Consider the following 15,191-nt stretch of genomic DNA (forward strand, 5'->3'; position numbering starts at 1 on the left):
TATTTCACGATTGACTTCACTCACTATTGAAATGACAAAAGTCAATGGTAACAAGATTCAAGATGAGATGATCAGGAAAATGAGTGTTAAACCAATATTGCAAGATTTGCTGAGGAGGATGCCCTTAATTTTTTTAAACTGCTGATTTTTACAAGATTGTAATGTACTTGAATAAACTGTTCATACCTGCAAAAATCAAATATTTGGTGCCTGTATTTCTGACTAAGTCATTTAATTCATACAATCGAAATATTACTTAACGCGGCTGTGTACTCTAGACATTGTTTCTTTCGCGAAATTGAGCTTTTTTGAAATGTATTTACTTTGTTATGTTTTTTATAAATACAAGGAAAGAAAATCCAGATTTGTTAACTCCAACTGCTCTATTTTATGGATTTTATTTCACTATTTCACTGTTTCCGCAATTTATAAGGAAAGAAAATCTTTGTTGTACCATCGGGGTATACGCGCGCAAAAACGCATCGCGTTTTGTAGACGCGCAATTTGTTAACGCACAGATACGCAACGCTTATCTGCATGCGCGGCGCATCTTATGGAAGCGCCACGGAAGCACTGATTTCATAAAAACCTAGTTTTAGCTGATAAAATGTGATTTTTTTCAAGTTCTTTCCCCGGATTTAAACATCAAGATATGAATAGATTTCGCCTAAACTTCTCAAGGGGCTGTGGATTTACCCGATGTTCACGTAATGTAAGGAAGAAAAATGAGAACTGTCGCATTCTCCTGTGAGCTTCGATCAAAGTGCAAAATGTGACCACTTTAAACTTCAATGGCCTTTATTTCAATGTTCATTTTCTTGGTAAAATGACGATTTAGGTACACGATAACTCAATAAATACAGCATCTATAGGTAAGCAATTATGCTCATCATAAAAATCATGATCGACTTAAGAAACGGTTTTCTCATTTTTTATATTTTGGTCTATTTCCGATTTTAGGCATCATTTTGTGCAAATAGGCGTTTGTGAATTTTAAAAGTTCATTTTGATGCCTTATATGGTCAATATCTCAAAAAAGAAGGCCAATATTAAAAAACTAAAAAAAACGTTTTTGGAATGGTGTCTCAAGATTAAGAAAAAAACAAAACGAAAATTTTTGGAAAGAGTGTTTTTTTGTTATGATGTACCGAACAAAAATTGCCAAAAACACACTTTTTTGTGATTTTTTTCATAATTGTTGTTTTTACACCAAATCTGTATTAATATTAAGATTCATTGATGTATTGCCTTTATAAAAATGTATACTTTTATATGTCTTGCGTGAATAATTACAAAGTTATGGCACTTTTACTACATGCATATCTGAGAGTACACAGCTGCCTTAAAAGCATACACAATGTTCATAACGCTGTATATACATGGGTTATGGGATCTTCAGTCACGATCAATGGAGTGACACGCATTGGCGACATAGGTGCTGAAATTAAAGTGATTTTCTTTGTTTACCTCAATTTTTTCAGCTCAAATTCAAAAGGGACATATCTGATAGTAAAAACTAACAATATTGATTTAATAGGTATTTCACTATTTCAGTAACCATGCTGTGCTCACACTGGATTTCAGAGAAGAACAGCAATCCCTTGCTCAGATTGTTTACGCTCTGCACGCTCTCAAAATGTAAACAAGTGCCCTTCTTATCTGACAAAAACAGTAGAACCATCAAATGTCAGGCACACTAGTATTAGGTGTTTAATTACGGTTTTGATGTTACATTGAAAACATTTTTGTAATACAAACAGTTTTTAAACCTTTGAATCTAATGTTTTCCCACTTTCATTATTGATGAGTTGACATATGATTTACATATATTTTTATACATCCTCTGTTGATTTGATATAAAAACTGCTGGGCAAAAGATGCTACAGTTTACATGGAAGAAGAACTTTGTATTTTTTGCAATAAATGTAGTTTCAATGCAAATAATACCAAAAATTTTATAAAACTTTGTCAAGTAAGACAATTTCAAGAACCAGCTCACCAATGCAACTAAGCAGAACAATTAGATTGAGACACGCACCATATAACCACAACCAAGACCCAAAAGTTGGTGAAATGCAGTTTATAATTATCTGTCTCTAACAACTCAACCAAGAAGAAGAAGTTAGGTTTCGAAAAGATTTTATGTGGGCTGCCAAATAAGGCCTCTGCATGTAAACATAATATGACACTATAGGTCAACTTATCTATATTTATTTCTTTTCAATTAATTATATTTTAGCTACTTAGCAACAGGGTTCAGAGACCTAAAATACCACAATAATTGCAAGATATTGTGGAGCATATTTGAAAATATGAAAAAGAAATTGATAAATATATTAAAATTAAAACTCCTTTAGCTACAGATCTGTTGTATCCAGCAACATAGAAGGTTTGTCTTTCTTGATATGTTGAAAATAAACAAAACCATTGAGTCTTAATTGATTGAACGCATAACAAATGATGTGATTCTCGTTTTGCGACATCAGGAAATTTTTCCAAGGTGTAATGGTGGCAACAATCCCTTAATTCAACTGATCAAAAGTGCCAAGGGGAGTAAAAGAATGAGTGAGATGCCCCATACCCTTCCTGTCGCCATCTGCTGCAGCCACTGCATGATGAATTTCATGCCAGGACATGATGTTAACATTTGATTGTAAGAATGAGAATGCAGCCGACACCTTGATCATGAAAATGGCCCCATAATATGTGAATAACTGCATACAATAGTTATTATATTATGCTACACCAAATCCACAAGATTCAAAGTATGCATACTTTAACTCAAGATTCATTTGATAACTTATTTAAGACTGTACTCTTACTTTGTTTGTTGAGATAGTAACTTGCAAATTCCAGCCTCGGCAAGATTACATAAGCTACTACAGTAATAACAATAGCTATAACCGCACATAAGAAGTACACAAAGCCACTCCAATTTGGGTCCTTAAATGCTAAAACAGAAGAAAAAGAAAGGGAAAAGGATTTGGTTGATTATGAGATATTTATTACAAAATACTGGTCACTTCATGGATTAATTCACTAAATTACACCTGTTCTTTGAGTTTGAGTAGTAGGATCTAGCACTGACATTAACATTAGATGCTAGAATTGGTAGGGTCCACTGCCCACTGTAGCTAAAACTTTTAAAATGTAAAAACTTACATGACATTGCATAAAATCATTGACTTCAAGCATAACATGTAATGTTTCATGTTGTTTTTAAATCAAATTTGTAAAAATAACTTTTGGCTAAAATTATCCTCATCAATTGCAACTAAAGTTGAAGAAACAATTGAATTACAAGAAAACAAAGGAACAAAGAAATGAATAAGTTTTGCAAACCTGAGAATTTGGGTTTGATTTCTGGACATTCTTTTTTCCAATTTCACAAAAAAGTCTGCTATAGTATGCTTCTCATATCAAAACCGCTAGAGCAACAGAACTCAAAATTCTGGAAATGTATTGTTTTAATGGCAAGCCTTAATCTTAGATAGAAAACAGAACATGAAAAGTCAGGCCACACTTCTATAAAAGGGTGTAACCAGATTGACAGCCTCACCCCCCTTTAATGGAGATTTGGGCATCAGAAGAAAGCTCATATTTTTCTCATAATCCCAGTGACACTTTAGGCCTGAAATATGTTATGTTTAGAGGTCATGAAGGAAAAATCAATTCCCCATGATGGGATGTGAAACAAGTCTTTGCTTCTAATATCAAAATCACTGGTGCAATTTAGCTCAAAACTTGAGAATTGAGATTATTTTGGTACAGGCCTCAATGTGAAGAACAAAGCGCAATATGACAAAATCTGACCATGCCCCTTTAAACTAACATATGGGATGGGATGGAGCTTGTATGTAAAATGACACCACATAAAATATGAAAAATGATATTGAATACTTACCAGCAATACTGATTATACTAATAAGAGCCGGCAGTATTCCTCCTAGCCCTTGACCAGCCATTATAGCCTGAGTATATTTTTTAGGTAACACACCAGCAAGACCAAATATACTACCCTGAAAGAGTGCTCCACAACCTGTGAAATAAAGAAATACACAAATCATCTACAGTTACATATTCATGTAAAACACACCTCTGTTTAAAGCCACTAATATCTTATTAAAACAAGGAGGCTCATTTTACTACATGGAACACCTTCCTGGACCAAAATTCACATCCCAACCGATTTCTTTTGTTGGGTTCCAATTATTCGCCTGTATATGAACAAAAATTACACACAGGATAACTTCAATACTCTACTCTAAACACATGTCAGTAACCAATCAGTTGTCCAACTGACACAACAGTAAAATGCACTGACACAGAACAGCTTCCGGGACCACATTCACAGGTGAATAATTGGAACCCAACAAAAGAAATCGGTTGGGATGTGAATTTTGGTCCAGAAAGGTGTTCCATGTCAGTGCATTTTGCTGTTGTGTCACTTGGACAATTGCTTGGTTACTGACATGTGTTTAGAGTAGAGTATTGAAGTAATCCTGTGTACAATTTTTGTTCATTTTTATGGAGAGGATTTTAAGATATGACCTTGTGAAAAATTATAAGTTTCTTTTTGAGGCCAGTTTAGAAATAACAAGAAACTTGGGCCTCATATGATGGGTCAAATTGAATTAAATTATATATGCAATAAAGCAACTTAGTTAAGCCAAGTTCATAGGAATAACTCACATTAACCCTAACCCAACTGAGTCTCACTAAAGCGCACTATTAAAAACCACTCTGCGTGCATGCATTCCATGTGACTTGATGACGCAATCAGCCTAAGTAATTTATACCCAGGGGATTGCTGCCCGGGGCAGCCTAACCTCGGTAGCTACATGTCGGTGATTGTGTGCGTGGCATGGGAGGGGTCCCGGGTTCAAATCCCGGGGGTACCAAGTGACTTCTTTCTTCACCTTCTCCCCTTTTTCGTTTCTTCTTTCCCTTCTGATAGCAGAAAAACCATGGGTAGGGTTAGGGTTAATTGACATGTTTTTCCTAGATTTAGGCCTCCTTAACCCTAACCCAACTGAGTCTCACTAAAGCTCACTATTAAAAACCATTCTGCATGCATTCATTCCACATGACTTGATGACGCAATCAGCCTAAGTAATTTATACCCAGGGAATTGCTGCCCAGGGCAGCCTAACCTCGGTAGCTATATGTCCGTGATCGTGTGCATGGCATGCGAGGGGTCCCGGGTTCGAATCCCGGGGTTACCAAGTGAATTCTTTCTTAACCTTCTCTCCTTTTTCGTTTCTTCTTTCCCTTCCAATAGCAGAAAAACCATGGGTAGGGTTAGGGTTAAAGACAGTTATAAATAATTGTGATTGCAAAAAACTTGATACTTACAATTAATAAGTACAATACTGATAAGTGTAACATAGAAAAATATTGACTGCCCTGCAAATGTAAGAACAAAAAAATACATTGTAATGAATAAGTACAGCTTCAAATACAAGAACATCATTGTGCAGAATGAGAAATTAAAACAACTCATTTTATGACAATACCCTAGTTGAACTAATTTAATTAGCAACCTGTGGTTTCAAGGCTTGAAATATGGCCCTAAAATGGTCCATGGCCCTAAAAAATTTGTAAGGGACCAAAAAAATTCAAGAGCAAGGGTTTGACTAACCCTTAGAAATTCTGCTTTATTTCAGGCCTGGAGTATTATACCCTTCTAAATAATGTTGATGTGGATTTTATATTTGGGCAAGCAAAAATTTGTGAGGGCCCAAAAAAATGTCAGATGAAGGGCCTGACATTGTTCTTAGAAATTCTGGCTTATTTCAAGGCCTGCACTATGGGCTTACAATGGTGGGGGAGTCAAAATCAGGAGTTTAAAAAATATATTGGTAAATGTTTAGATGGTAATTATGTCAACACATTTTGCAGAATTTAGTTGTACAGGTGTATTGAAAAGTGGATGTTTATACAGTTGCTACTTGAAAAATGTAGCAGGGGTGCTTATTATAGCTAAAATAATAGTTTCTTGATCATGAGAGCTCAATAGGCATGCAATGACATTTGCGTCAGCGTACAACGCCTACCACACACGCTTTGGGTAGCGCTGCATTTCCTGTGCGTGCACAATCGATCGCGCTATTGTGTCATTCCACTAAACTTGCGACATTACGCAGTGCACACCGTACATTCATACTCTCATGATCAAGAAATTATTATTTTAGCTATAGGGGAGGGGCACTTAAAGCAATCTGTAGGAAGTGCTTTTTAAGGCAGGGGCATTTATTAGGTTGAATACAGTACATACTCAATTGCGCAAAACCAGGGGCACATTTTACAACAGTTGCAATGTGTCATAAGCTACAATGATTTGTAAGATATGGATCCATTCCTTAAAGGTGAACCTCATTGAAAATAAAGTTATATATCAATGGAAAGCTTATGATGTCAGGAAGCAGAAAAGAATATTTTTTATTTGCATAGCGTACCAGGCTAGACATAATCTCCATGCAAAGATTGGATATTGGCACCCCCCCTAAATTACAAAACGAAATTGTTCCAATTGGGCGCTTTCGTTGATGACGTCAGCCCAGGGACACACAGTTACTTCCGGGTTTGATTGTAAACACAATGTCCGTGTATTACTGTGGCATGCATCGGGCCAATTCAGTCGTTGTCAACTTTACATGAAAAATATCTTCAATAAAATAAGAATTACATGAAGGAAATATCATGATCAAATCAAGAATGAAGTTCCTGAATAAAGTGTGGGGATTTAAAATGGGAAAAGTGCTGGCGGGTGATTTGGGATAGGCCAAGCCATCCAGGATATGCATAGGGAATATTACAGTAAAGCACGAAGAGCGAAGATTCGCCGAATGAAAACAGATTGCAAAAAACAACTGCTAGTGATACCAGTTCAGATCGTCACACCAAGTTGAGATGAACTTATTAAAGGAAAATGAAGGAATAGAATAAGGTACATGTACAGGATTTTTAATTATTTCTTAGCTTTACAACCGGTCATGGCGGTCATGTATGATAGACGAACTTGTATATAGATACATACGGGATGAGCTCAGTGACTGACTGAGTCTCACTACGCCGAGTGTTCAGTATCCGTGACTGTACTGTACTTACTTGCAGACAAAATGACCGATTTGATATTCACATTCTGATATTTCCAACTTATTGCTACTTCATCAGCAAAATTTAGTCCTGTAAATGTTCCAAATATAAGGGAACGATTGATCAAATCTGCTGAAACACCCCATGAAACCACAGATATATGGAACACACAACGCAAGTGCTGCCGGCGGACGAAGCCACGGCGAGTCGCTGTGTTTGTGCATATCCGTCCCTGCCATTTCTTCAGCAATTTACGCATCGTGTTCGGTAATCCATAAAACATGAATGTTTCACTTTTTCAGTACCGTACACTGATTGTACTATCATTAAAGAATCGTGACACAAGTGACAATGTTTTAATTTTATTCAGATTTCCATTTAATAACGGTCTACTAAGCCTAAATTGTATTTATTTTATCATAAAGTATCTGCCCGAGTATCTGTTTCTTTCAATCGTGATTGTGTGGAAAGAATGTATTACCGCAATGCGCTAAATATGAAAACCTTTGTATGGGCTGGATTTGACGAAATCGACGGTTCTTTACTAATTTTTTGATTACTGCAAGACGATATTTTTTTAAATCAGATATTTTAAAATGAATCAAGAATAGGGAATGTCACAAACAAGTATTTAATTTGTTATTCGATCATGTTTATTCAGTCCCTGATTCAGTCCATGACATGAACGGTACTTTCGGTAGCAGGAAGCATTTGCGCATGGGATTGATCCCAGCGCGAAATTCAAACTCAATACCCAGTTTTACCCAGCCAGTTATGACTGATTTTGTCAAAAATTTACGGAAAATTTATGTGTTGACAATAATTCTATTATTTCTAATATATATAGAAGGAACCAGCAACTTGAAGATTCCTCTAATTTCAAGCTTTATCATGTTTATTGTGAAAATCAGACTTGCCGGGCAGCTTGCAAAGTACAGGAAGCAAGTCTTGTTTACGTGTTTCGAGTAGGATCACGTGACTCACGAACCCTGAGCTTACGTCCACGAGCATTCCCAAGGTCATAGACGATTGATTTGGGTGCTTTTTAGGAAAAATAAAAAAGACCAAAATTCATTCATTTTTTTAATTTTTCAGCTTTATTGGCCATCCAAAAAATCGGAAAAAATTATTTTTAGTATCCTGACATCATAAGCTTTTCATTGATATATAACTTTATTTTCAATGAGGTTCACCTTTAAAGAGGTTCATCATTTAGCAATATGGTTTTATATCACAAATGCAAGTGCTCATTCAAAAAGTACAAATATGGTACCCCTCATAAATTGGCAAAAGGTTGGATTTTGTCTGTTAAAAATAGCAAAATTGGGCCAAAGATGTCAACATTTTAACCCCCAATCATGAATTTCTGTTAAATTTATCTAAAATATAGACACCAGAAATCAATTGTAGATGCGGTAAATGTCTGCTTTTGGCCAGAATGAAGATTTTTCTTTAAAAAGTCTGCATTTGGAAAATCCTGGCTATGGGGGTGGGTAAACTGTATAGATGAGGTGACATATGCGGTCACAGGACCACAGGTGAGTGAATCACCTCATCACAGCAAACTCTGTCATATCCAAGGTCTTATTAACTACAAATGTTTTAGTCAAATATAGAAACAGTTGTAAGGTACTTACAGTCATCAGTATGAATTTGTGTAAGGACTGTTGTTGCTATAAACAATATTAACATACCACTTAATGATGTTAACATTCTCACTTGTAGAGTGACTCTGTAATGAAAATGACAGATATAAGAAATTAGTACATCTTGTAGTATCGAGCAATAACCTATTGACCAAGGTCTGACTTTTATATCACCAATTACTAGGGGACAAACTCTCAAATGCATTTTTTAGGTTGCTTGCAGCCATTGCACTTACTAGGGAACTGGGGATGGTCCCTGGTTCCACTTAATGTCCCCAGTTGGAATGTAAGACAACTGTCTGTGTTCTAGGATGATTACATACACACTGACACACAAAAGAACAAAAACAAAACACGCAAAACAATAAGGGCTCATATTGAAATACCCTACCACGCTTTCACACAGAAAGAAGGCAGGATTCCCCTCGCTAAGCACCCGCCTCAGGAAAGCTTGGTCATAAAACGGATGGATTATATGCATCAGTGATACACCCTGCCTTTTGAAGTGGTCTGGTGACAAGGATTATAATAAAAGTTTATCAAAGACTGGCAATTTTATTGATTGTTGAACTAATCAGCTCATCGCACAACCCAGGAAAGCGCGCTCCTAATTTAAGTGGCTAATTGCAGTGTTATAATCACACAGGATTTTAACAAAAGAAGGCTAGCACAGGAAAGCTGCAGGATGGTGCACACCTTCCTGTGTAAGGGAATTTCAATATGAGCCCTAACAAAAAAGCTTCCAGCACACAAAGAAATTTGATAAAATTAAGAAGCTACAATGATTTGCTACAATTGATGATATATTATCAAGGTTCTGATTGTGTGAATGTTTAGATTCCCGTACTAAATATATATATTTTTGAGGTTATGACTTTGAAAACAGGTCTTAAAAGGTTTTGAGAATATGACTTTGAAAACACAATAGAAGTTGCGCTACTTACTTATGTTTTAGTCCTGTATTAACAATTTGTATAAGTACATTGGGTACTTGTGCTGCTACAGAGAAGTAACTTTCATACATGGTTTGCAATTGGGTTTTATCATCATCTGATTCGGGCTCAAATTGGACTGTTACATTCCTCAGCTTATGGTCAAAATACTGGTGACAAGAAAACAAACATTACATCAAAGTATTTCTTCATTGCATGAAATTATAACAAGAAATCCTCAAAGTTTCCAGGAAAGAATGAGCATGGTTGGTGTAGAAAACAAGCAATCAGACATCGCTACCAGCAATTGTACTAAATATATATTAAGATTTAGATATAGTAATCCAACAAAACCGGGTCTTAATAAACAATTATATAAGCTTTTTTATTATGCTGGCTTCAATGTAGGATATTTGACAAAAAAGAAGGCACTTTGACAGGCACAAGTTGCAAATGTCTTCAGGGGGTACTTATGTAGGGGTCATAATTAGGTTGAAAAGTGTAATTAATGTTACCTTTTTCAATGCTTGTATTTGTTACTTAACCCATTTAATTTCAATTATGTACCATATTCAATCAAATTAATGCCTTGGGTGCTCACGACATTCATTTTTGAGGGGGTGTTTATTAAAATGAAATGAAAGTCAAAATTGGAAATTCATGCAAAGAAATATTTTTGAAAGAGTATATGAAGTCAAAATCATTATAATCTTAAGCCTGGCAGTTTAGATGGTAATTTGATTTGGATATTTGATGCAATTTAGTTGTACATGCACACTGAAAAGAAGAGGAACATATTCGGCTGAATATTGTACTTGGTTTTATAATCGACCTTGTCCTGTGATGTATTTATTTACTTCCTCATATCAAGTTGGTATGTCTTGCTCTTACTTTCAACCAAGTTTGAGCAAATGTAGTTAATGGTGAGAATTACTTCTGTAATATATATGAAAGTATGCCATGCTTATTCAAAACATAACTGATAATATCATGGTATTAATGCTAAATGGTTGTGAAAATGACAGAAAATACAAGTACTTACCGTATCAGCTGTAATAAACATATTCCATGGTAAGACTGAACACATACCAAATGTGTAAAATATTAAGTACACTTTCCAGTATCTGTAAAATTCGAGAGAGAAACAAAACAAAAAAGGAATGCTTAAAATTTAATTTGTATTAACATACATTTGGATATGAAAAACTGGATTATCTCCCTGATTTTAGAAAAGGTTGAATGAGGGAGTAGGGGTGTGTGTTGGGGTATGTGTGCGTGCGGTGAGATATGTGAGTGGTGAGAGAGATGGAGAAAGAGTGAGTCAGATCAATTAATATGATCTTCAAAAGCAAAAAATGTTTAGTAGGTTACAAACCCAATTTCACAATATCAAATTAATAGCTCCACATTTATTGAAATCATAAAATGCATTGTTAAATTGGACATAATTGTGTCAAATAAATCCTCTGACCTACAAAATGTTATCTGTCCTATGTATTTATTTCATTTATTTTCTATTGTAAAATGTCTGATTTGTCTAAATGACAGTGTCCCAGTTTATTCTATTTTCATATGGGGTTAATCAATTTATGATACTTCAAAAACAAAATACTAATGTGTTAAAATGTTAAAATAGGTCACAAATCTAATTTCACAAAACCGAAGTTAAATTGCTCCAGCATTTATTGAAATCATAAAATGCTTTGTCAAATTGGACATAATTGTGTCACATACATCCTCTGACCTACAAAATGTTATCTGTAGTATAAATGTATTTATTTGATTTATTTTCTGTAATTCTATTAAATTGTCTGAGAGGAAAAAGTGTTCACAAGTTGACTTAGTTCTATATACCTGAAAAGTTATGGGGGAAAAAAAGTGAAAGAAAAAGTTTGTAACTTGATCCAATTCACTATGGTCAAAAATGGGAAAAAAGTGAAAGAAAAACTATGTGACTTGACCCGATCAAAGTATCCAATTCACTTTGGCCAAAAATGGGATATGTGAAATTAAGGAGCTTCAATAAAGGGCAAAAACAAAAAATTGGAAAATATGACATTAAATAATTTCATATTCATCAAGTGGGTATGATACTGATAGTTCTGTGTGAATTTTAGCATTACGAAATCAAAGATCTTTCCTTTGGTCAATTGATTAGAATTACAGACAAGGCGGTTCTCGAACCACGAGTCTCGCCTGCTTTCGCGATCGCCTGCTTTTACGATTACTTTTGGTAGAAGTAAATGAACCTGCAACAACCCATGGCGATTTGCCTGTTCAATTTGAGCTTGATTGAGCTTTGATGATCCCAAAATGACCTTCCAAAAATTGGCTCTAAATGTTGACTGTACCCACCAAGTTTCATGCCCATACAACAGTTTTTAGTAATTTGACCTCAGATGACCCCTGGGTGACCCTGAAAAGCCCTTCCAAAAATTTGACTCTTAATGTTGACAGTGACCACTTAGTGTCATGCCCATACGACAGTTTTTAGTAATGTGACCTCAGATGACCCCTGAGTGACCTTGGATGACCCTGAAATGACTTTCCAAAAAACATGACTCTTAATGTTGACTGTACCCACCAAGTTTCATGCCCATACGACAGTTCTTAGTAATTTGACCTCAGATGACCCCTGGGTGACCCCGAAATGCCCTTCCAAAAATTTGACTCTTAATGTTGACTGTAACCACTAAGTGTCATGCCCGTACGGCAGTTTTTAGTAATTTGACCTCAGATGACCCCTGGGTGACCTTGGATGACCCCTAAATTACCTTCTGAAACTTTGACTCTAAATGTTGACTGTACCCACCAAGTTTCATGCCCATATGGCAGTTTTAGTAATGTGACCTCAGATGACCCCTGTGTGACCTTGGATGGCCCCAAATTACCTTCCAAACTTTGACTCTAAATGTTCACTGTACCCACCAAGTTTCATGCCCATATGACAGTTTTTAGTAATTTGACCTCAGATGACCCTTGGGTGACCTCGGATGAACCCGAAATAACCTTCTGAAAATTTTACTCCAAATGTTGACTGTACCCACCAAGTTTCATGCCCATACGACAGTTTTAGTAATTTGACCTCAGATGACCCCTGGGTGACCTCGGATGACCCCGAAATAATCTTCCTAACATTTTACTCTAAATGTTGACTGTACCCACCAAGTTTCATGCCCATACGACAGTTTTAGTATTTTGACCTCAGATGACCCCTGGGTGACCTCGGATGACCCCAAATAATCTTCTGAACATTTGACTCTAAATGTAGATTGTACCCACCAAGTTTCATGCCCATACGACAGTTTTAGTAATTTGACCTTAGATGACCCCTGGGTGACCTCGGATGACCCCAAAAGAATCTTCCTAACATTTTACTCTAAATGTTGATTGTAACCACCAAGTTTCATGCCCATACGACAGTTTTAGTAATTTGACTCGGATGACCCCCCAACTTCGAGTGTGTGGGAGGGGGCCACATGGGGGGTGCTAGTGAACATTTGACTCGATGTAGCACCCCAACAGAGACATTTTTGACATAAAAAACCCGTTTCAGACATTTTTTTGAATAAATGCTTCCTTCACCCTAAAAAGGTGCTTTTAAATTTTCAGTTTCCTATACTTTTGTACATGAGAGACATTCTTCAAAGTCTTTTTTTGGCCTAATGACTTGGCCTACATGACCGAAATTGATATATGTAATGCGCAATATAAAATTTTTGACCCCCCCCAACTTTGAGTGTGTGGGAGGGGCCACATGGGGGGGGGGGGGTACTAATGTGCATCCTCTCGTCATACTACCCCCTACCACATTATATTGACCGTACCCACCAAGCATCGTGCCCATACGACAGTTTTTAGTCATTTGACCTCAGATGACCCCAGGATGACCTTGGGTGACCTTGACGCACTAACCAATACAAACTTGTTCTGTCTGGGGTGAAGATGCACCCACCCACCAAGTTTGAAGAACGTATGACCTCTAGTCTCCGAGAAAATAGGTTTTTGCATTTTATGCATAAATTATGCAAATTAGGTACTTAATTACCATATTTTGCGCTGAAAATCGAATCGGGTTGAGATCCTCTGGTCATACTACCCCCTACCACGGTTTCATCATCATAGGGCTTAGCGCTCTTACGAATCCCCCAGATACAGCTCCACAAGGCGGATTTCTTCAGATTTCCAACCATATTTGTAGAATCGTTCCGCATAAATTATGCAAATTAACAACTAAATGCGCAGATGTGTATCATAGCTGACACCAGGTTTCGTTACCATGCGCCCGACGGATCTTGAGAGTCTGTCCACAAACTCCGCTATCAATTTGCGCTGATTTTTCAGATAAATTATGCAAATTAGCTATGTTAATTTGCATATTTTTCCCCGAAAACATACGGTTACGGAGCAAACTTGATACCCTTGTCCGCTTAAGTAGCGTCCCAGTAAGTCTTACGGTTCCCCAGATACAGCTCCGGACGGACACACATACATACATACATACATACATACATCCACACACACAGACAGACAGAAATAGTGATTACTAAGTCCCATCCTGAACAAAGTTCAGGCGAGACAAAAAATGAATCAAATAACCTACATAACATAAATCTCTCTTGAAGATTTTAGGAATCTAAAAAAAAATCTCCTAGATACCTTATTACAGAAAATAAATCAATATCACACAGTCATGTGACAGATAAGAAAATGTCTTTTCATTGCAGTAAATTGTATTTTAAATTCCATTTTTAGATTTCAAATTCAATTGGTCGTTTCCGATCTGTTTCAAAACACATTTAAGTCAAAGAAAAAAAAACAAACACGCCTTTCATACTTCTTTACAATTTCATTTTAACAAACAACCAACAAGCAAACAAATTTTTTCATTTAAACATATTTGGGTCCTTAACCACCGGGCACAGTGCCCAAGAATACCCGCATTACACAAACCAAACAAAATTACTCAATAATTTTACACACAGATGAATTTAAAACACTTTACCTCAACAAAAAAAACTTCCTCCAGAAAGCAAATTTGATTTAAAACAAATAAACACAACAAATTATTTCCAACATACATATCTATAACCTGATTTTATTTATTGCATTTTCAATTTATTTATTTATATATTACAATTCAAAAGAATTATGATGTAATATAGATGCAATACAGTTTTCTATAACATAATTTAAGTTCACAATTTGTTTATAAACTATAAAAACAGGAAACTATCATCATAAAATCATCACAGGAGCCACAGTGACGACATCATGGATAACATCACAGCAGAAAACGTAACACCAACAGCTACCAATTTCAACCTGGTCTTTGCCATCATAATTCCATCAATCTGCTTTTTAACAGTGGTAGGTAACCTCGCAACCATCTACGCATTTTGAAACTACCAGGTCTTAGAGAGAAACCTAGCGAATTCCTCATCTTGCATCTTTCTATTGCTGATCTCATCACTGGTCTACTAGTGGTTTCCCTCATCTCTCCTATGTACATTAC

The 15,191-nt window shown here is 36.1% G+C and overlaps 2 protein-coding genes across 3 annotated transcripts in view; both read right to left on the bottom strand.

The window, feature by feature from the left end:
- LOC140152801 (probable methylmalonate-semialdehyde/malonate-semialdehyde dehydrogenase [acylating], mitochondrial) overlaps positions 1–6,320 on the bottom strand; it is an 80,802-nt gene extending 74,482 nt beyond the window's left edge. The window contains exon 1 of the mRNA XM_072175299.1: positions 6,316–6,320. The gene's annotated coding sequence lies outside the window, so the exon portion shown is untranslated. The remainder of the gene's footprint in view (positions 1–6,315) is intronic.
- The window catches only part of LOC140152802 (equilibrative nucleoside transporter 1-like), a 97,677-nt gene that overhangs the window by 12,371 nt on the left and 70,115 nt on the right, over positions 1–15,191 (bottom strand). For both annotated transcript variants that reach the window (XM_072175301.1, XM_072175300.1), the window contains exons 3-8: positions 10,719–10,800; positions 9,689–9,846; positions 8,736–8,830; positions 5,356–5,406; positions 3,905–4,039; positions 2,823–2,951 (exon numbers count right to left, since the gene is read on the bottom strand). In XM_072175301.1, coding sequence (XP_072031402.1) covers positions 2,823–2,951; positions 3,905–4,039; positions 5,356–5,406; positions 8,736–8,830; positions 9,689–9,846; positions 10,719–10,800 — 650 coding nt within the window. The remainder of the gene's footprint in view (positions 1–2,822; positions 2,952–3,904; positions 4,040–5,355; positions 5,407–8,735; positions 8,831–9,688; positions 9,847–10,718; positions 10,801–15,191) is intronic.

Source organism: Amphiura filiformis, chromosome 5 (assembly GCF_039555335.1).
Source record: "Amphiura filiformis chromosome 5, Afil_fr2py, whole genome shotgun sequence".
Taxonomy (NCBI): domain Eukaryota; kingdom Metazoa; phylum Echinodermata; class Ophiuroidea; order Amphilepidida; family Amphiuridae; genus Amphiura; species Amphiura filiformis.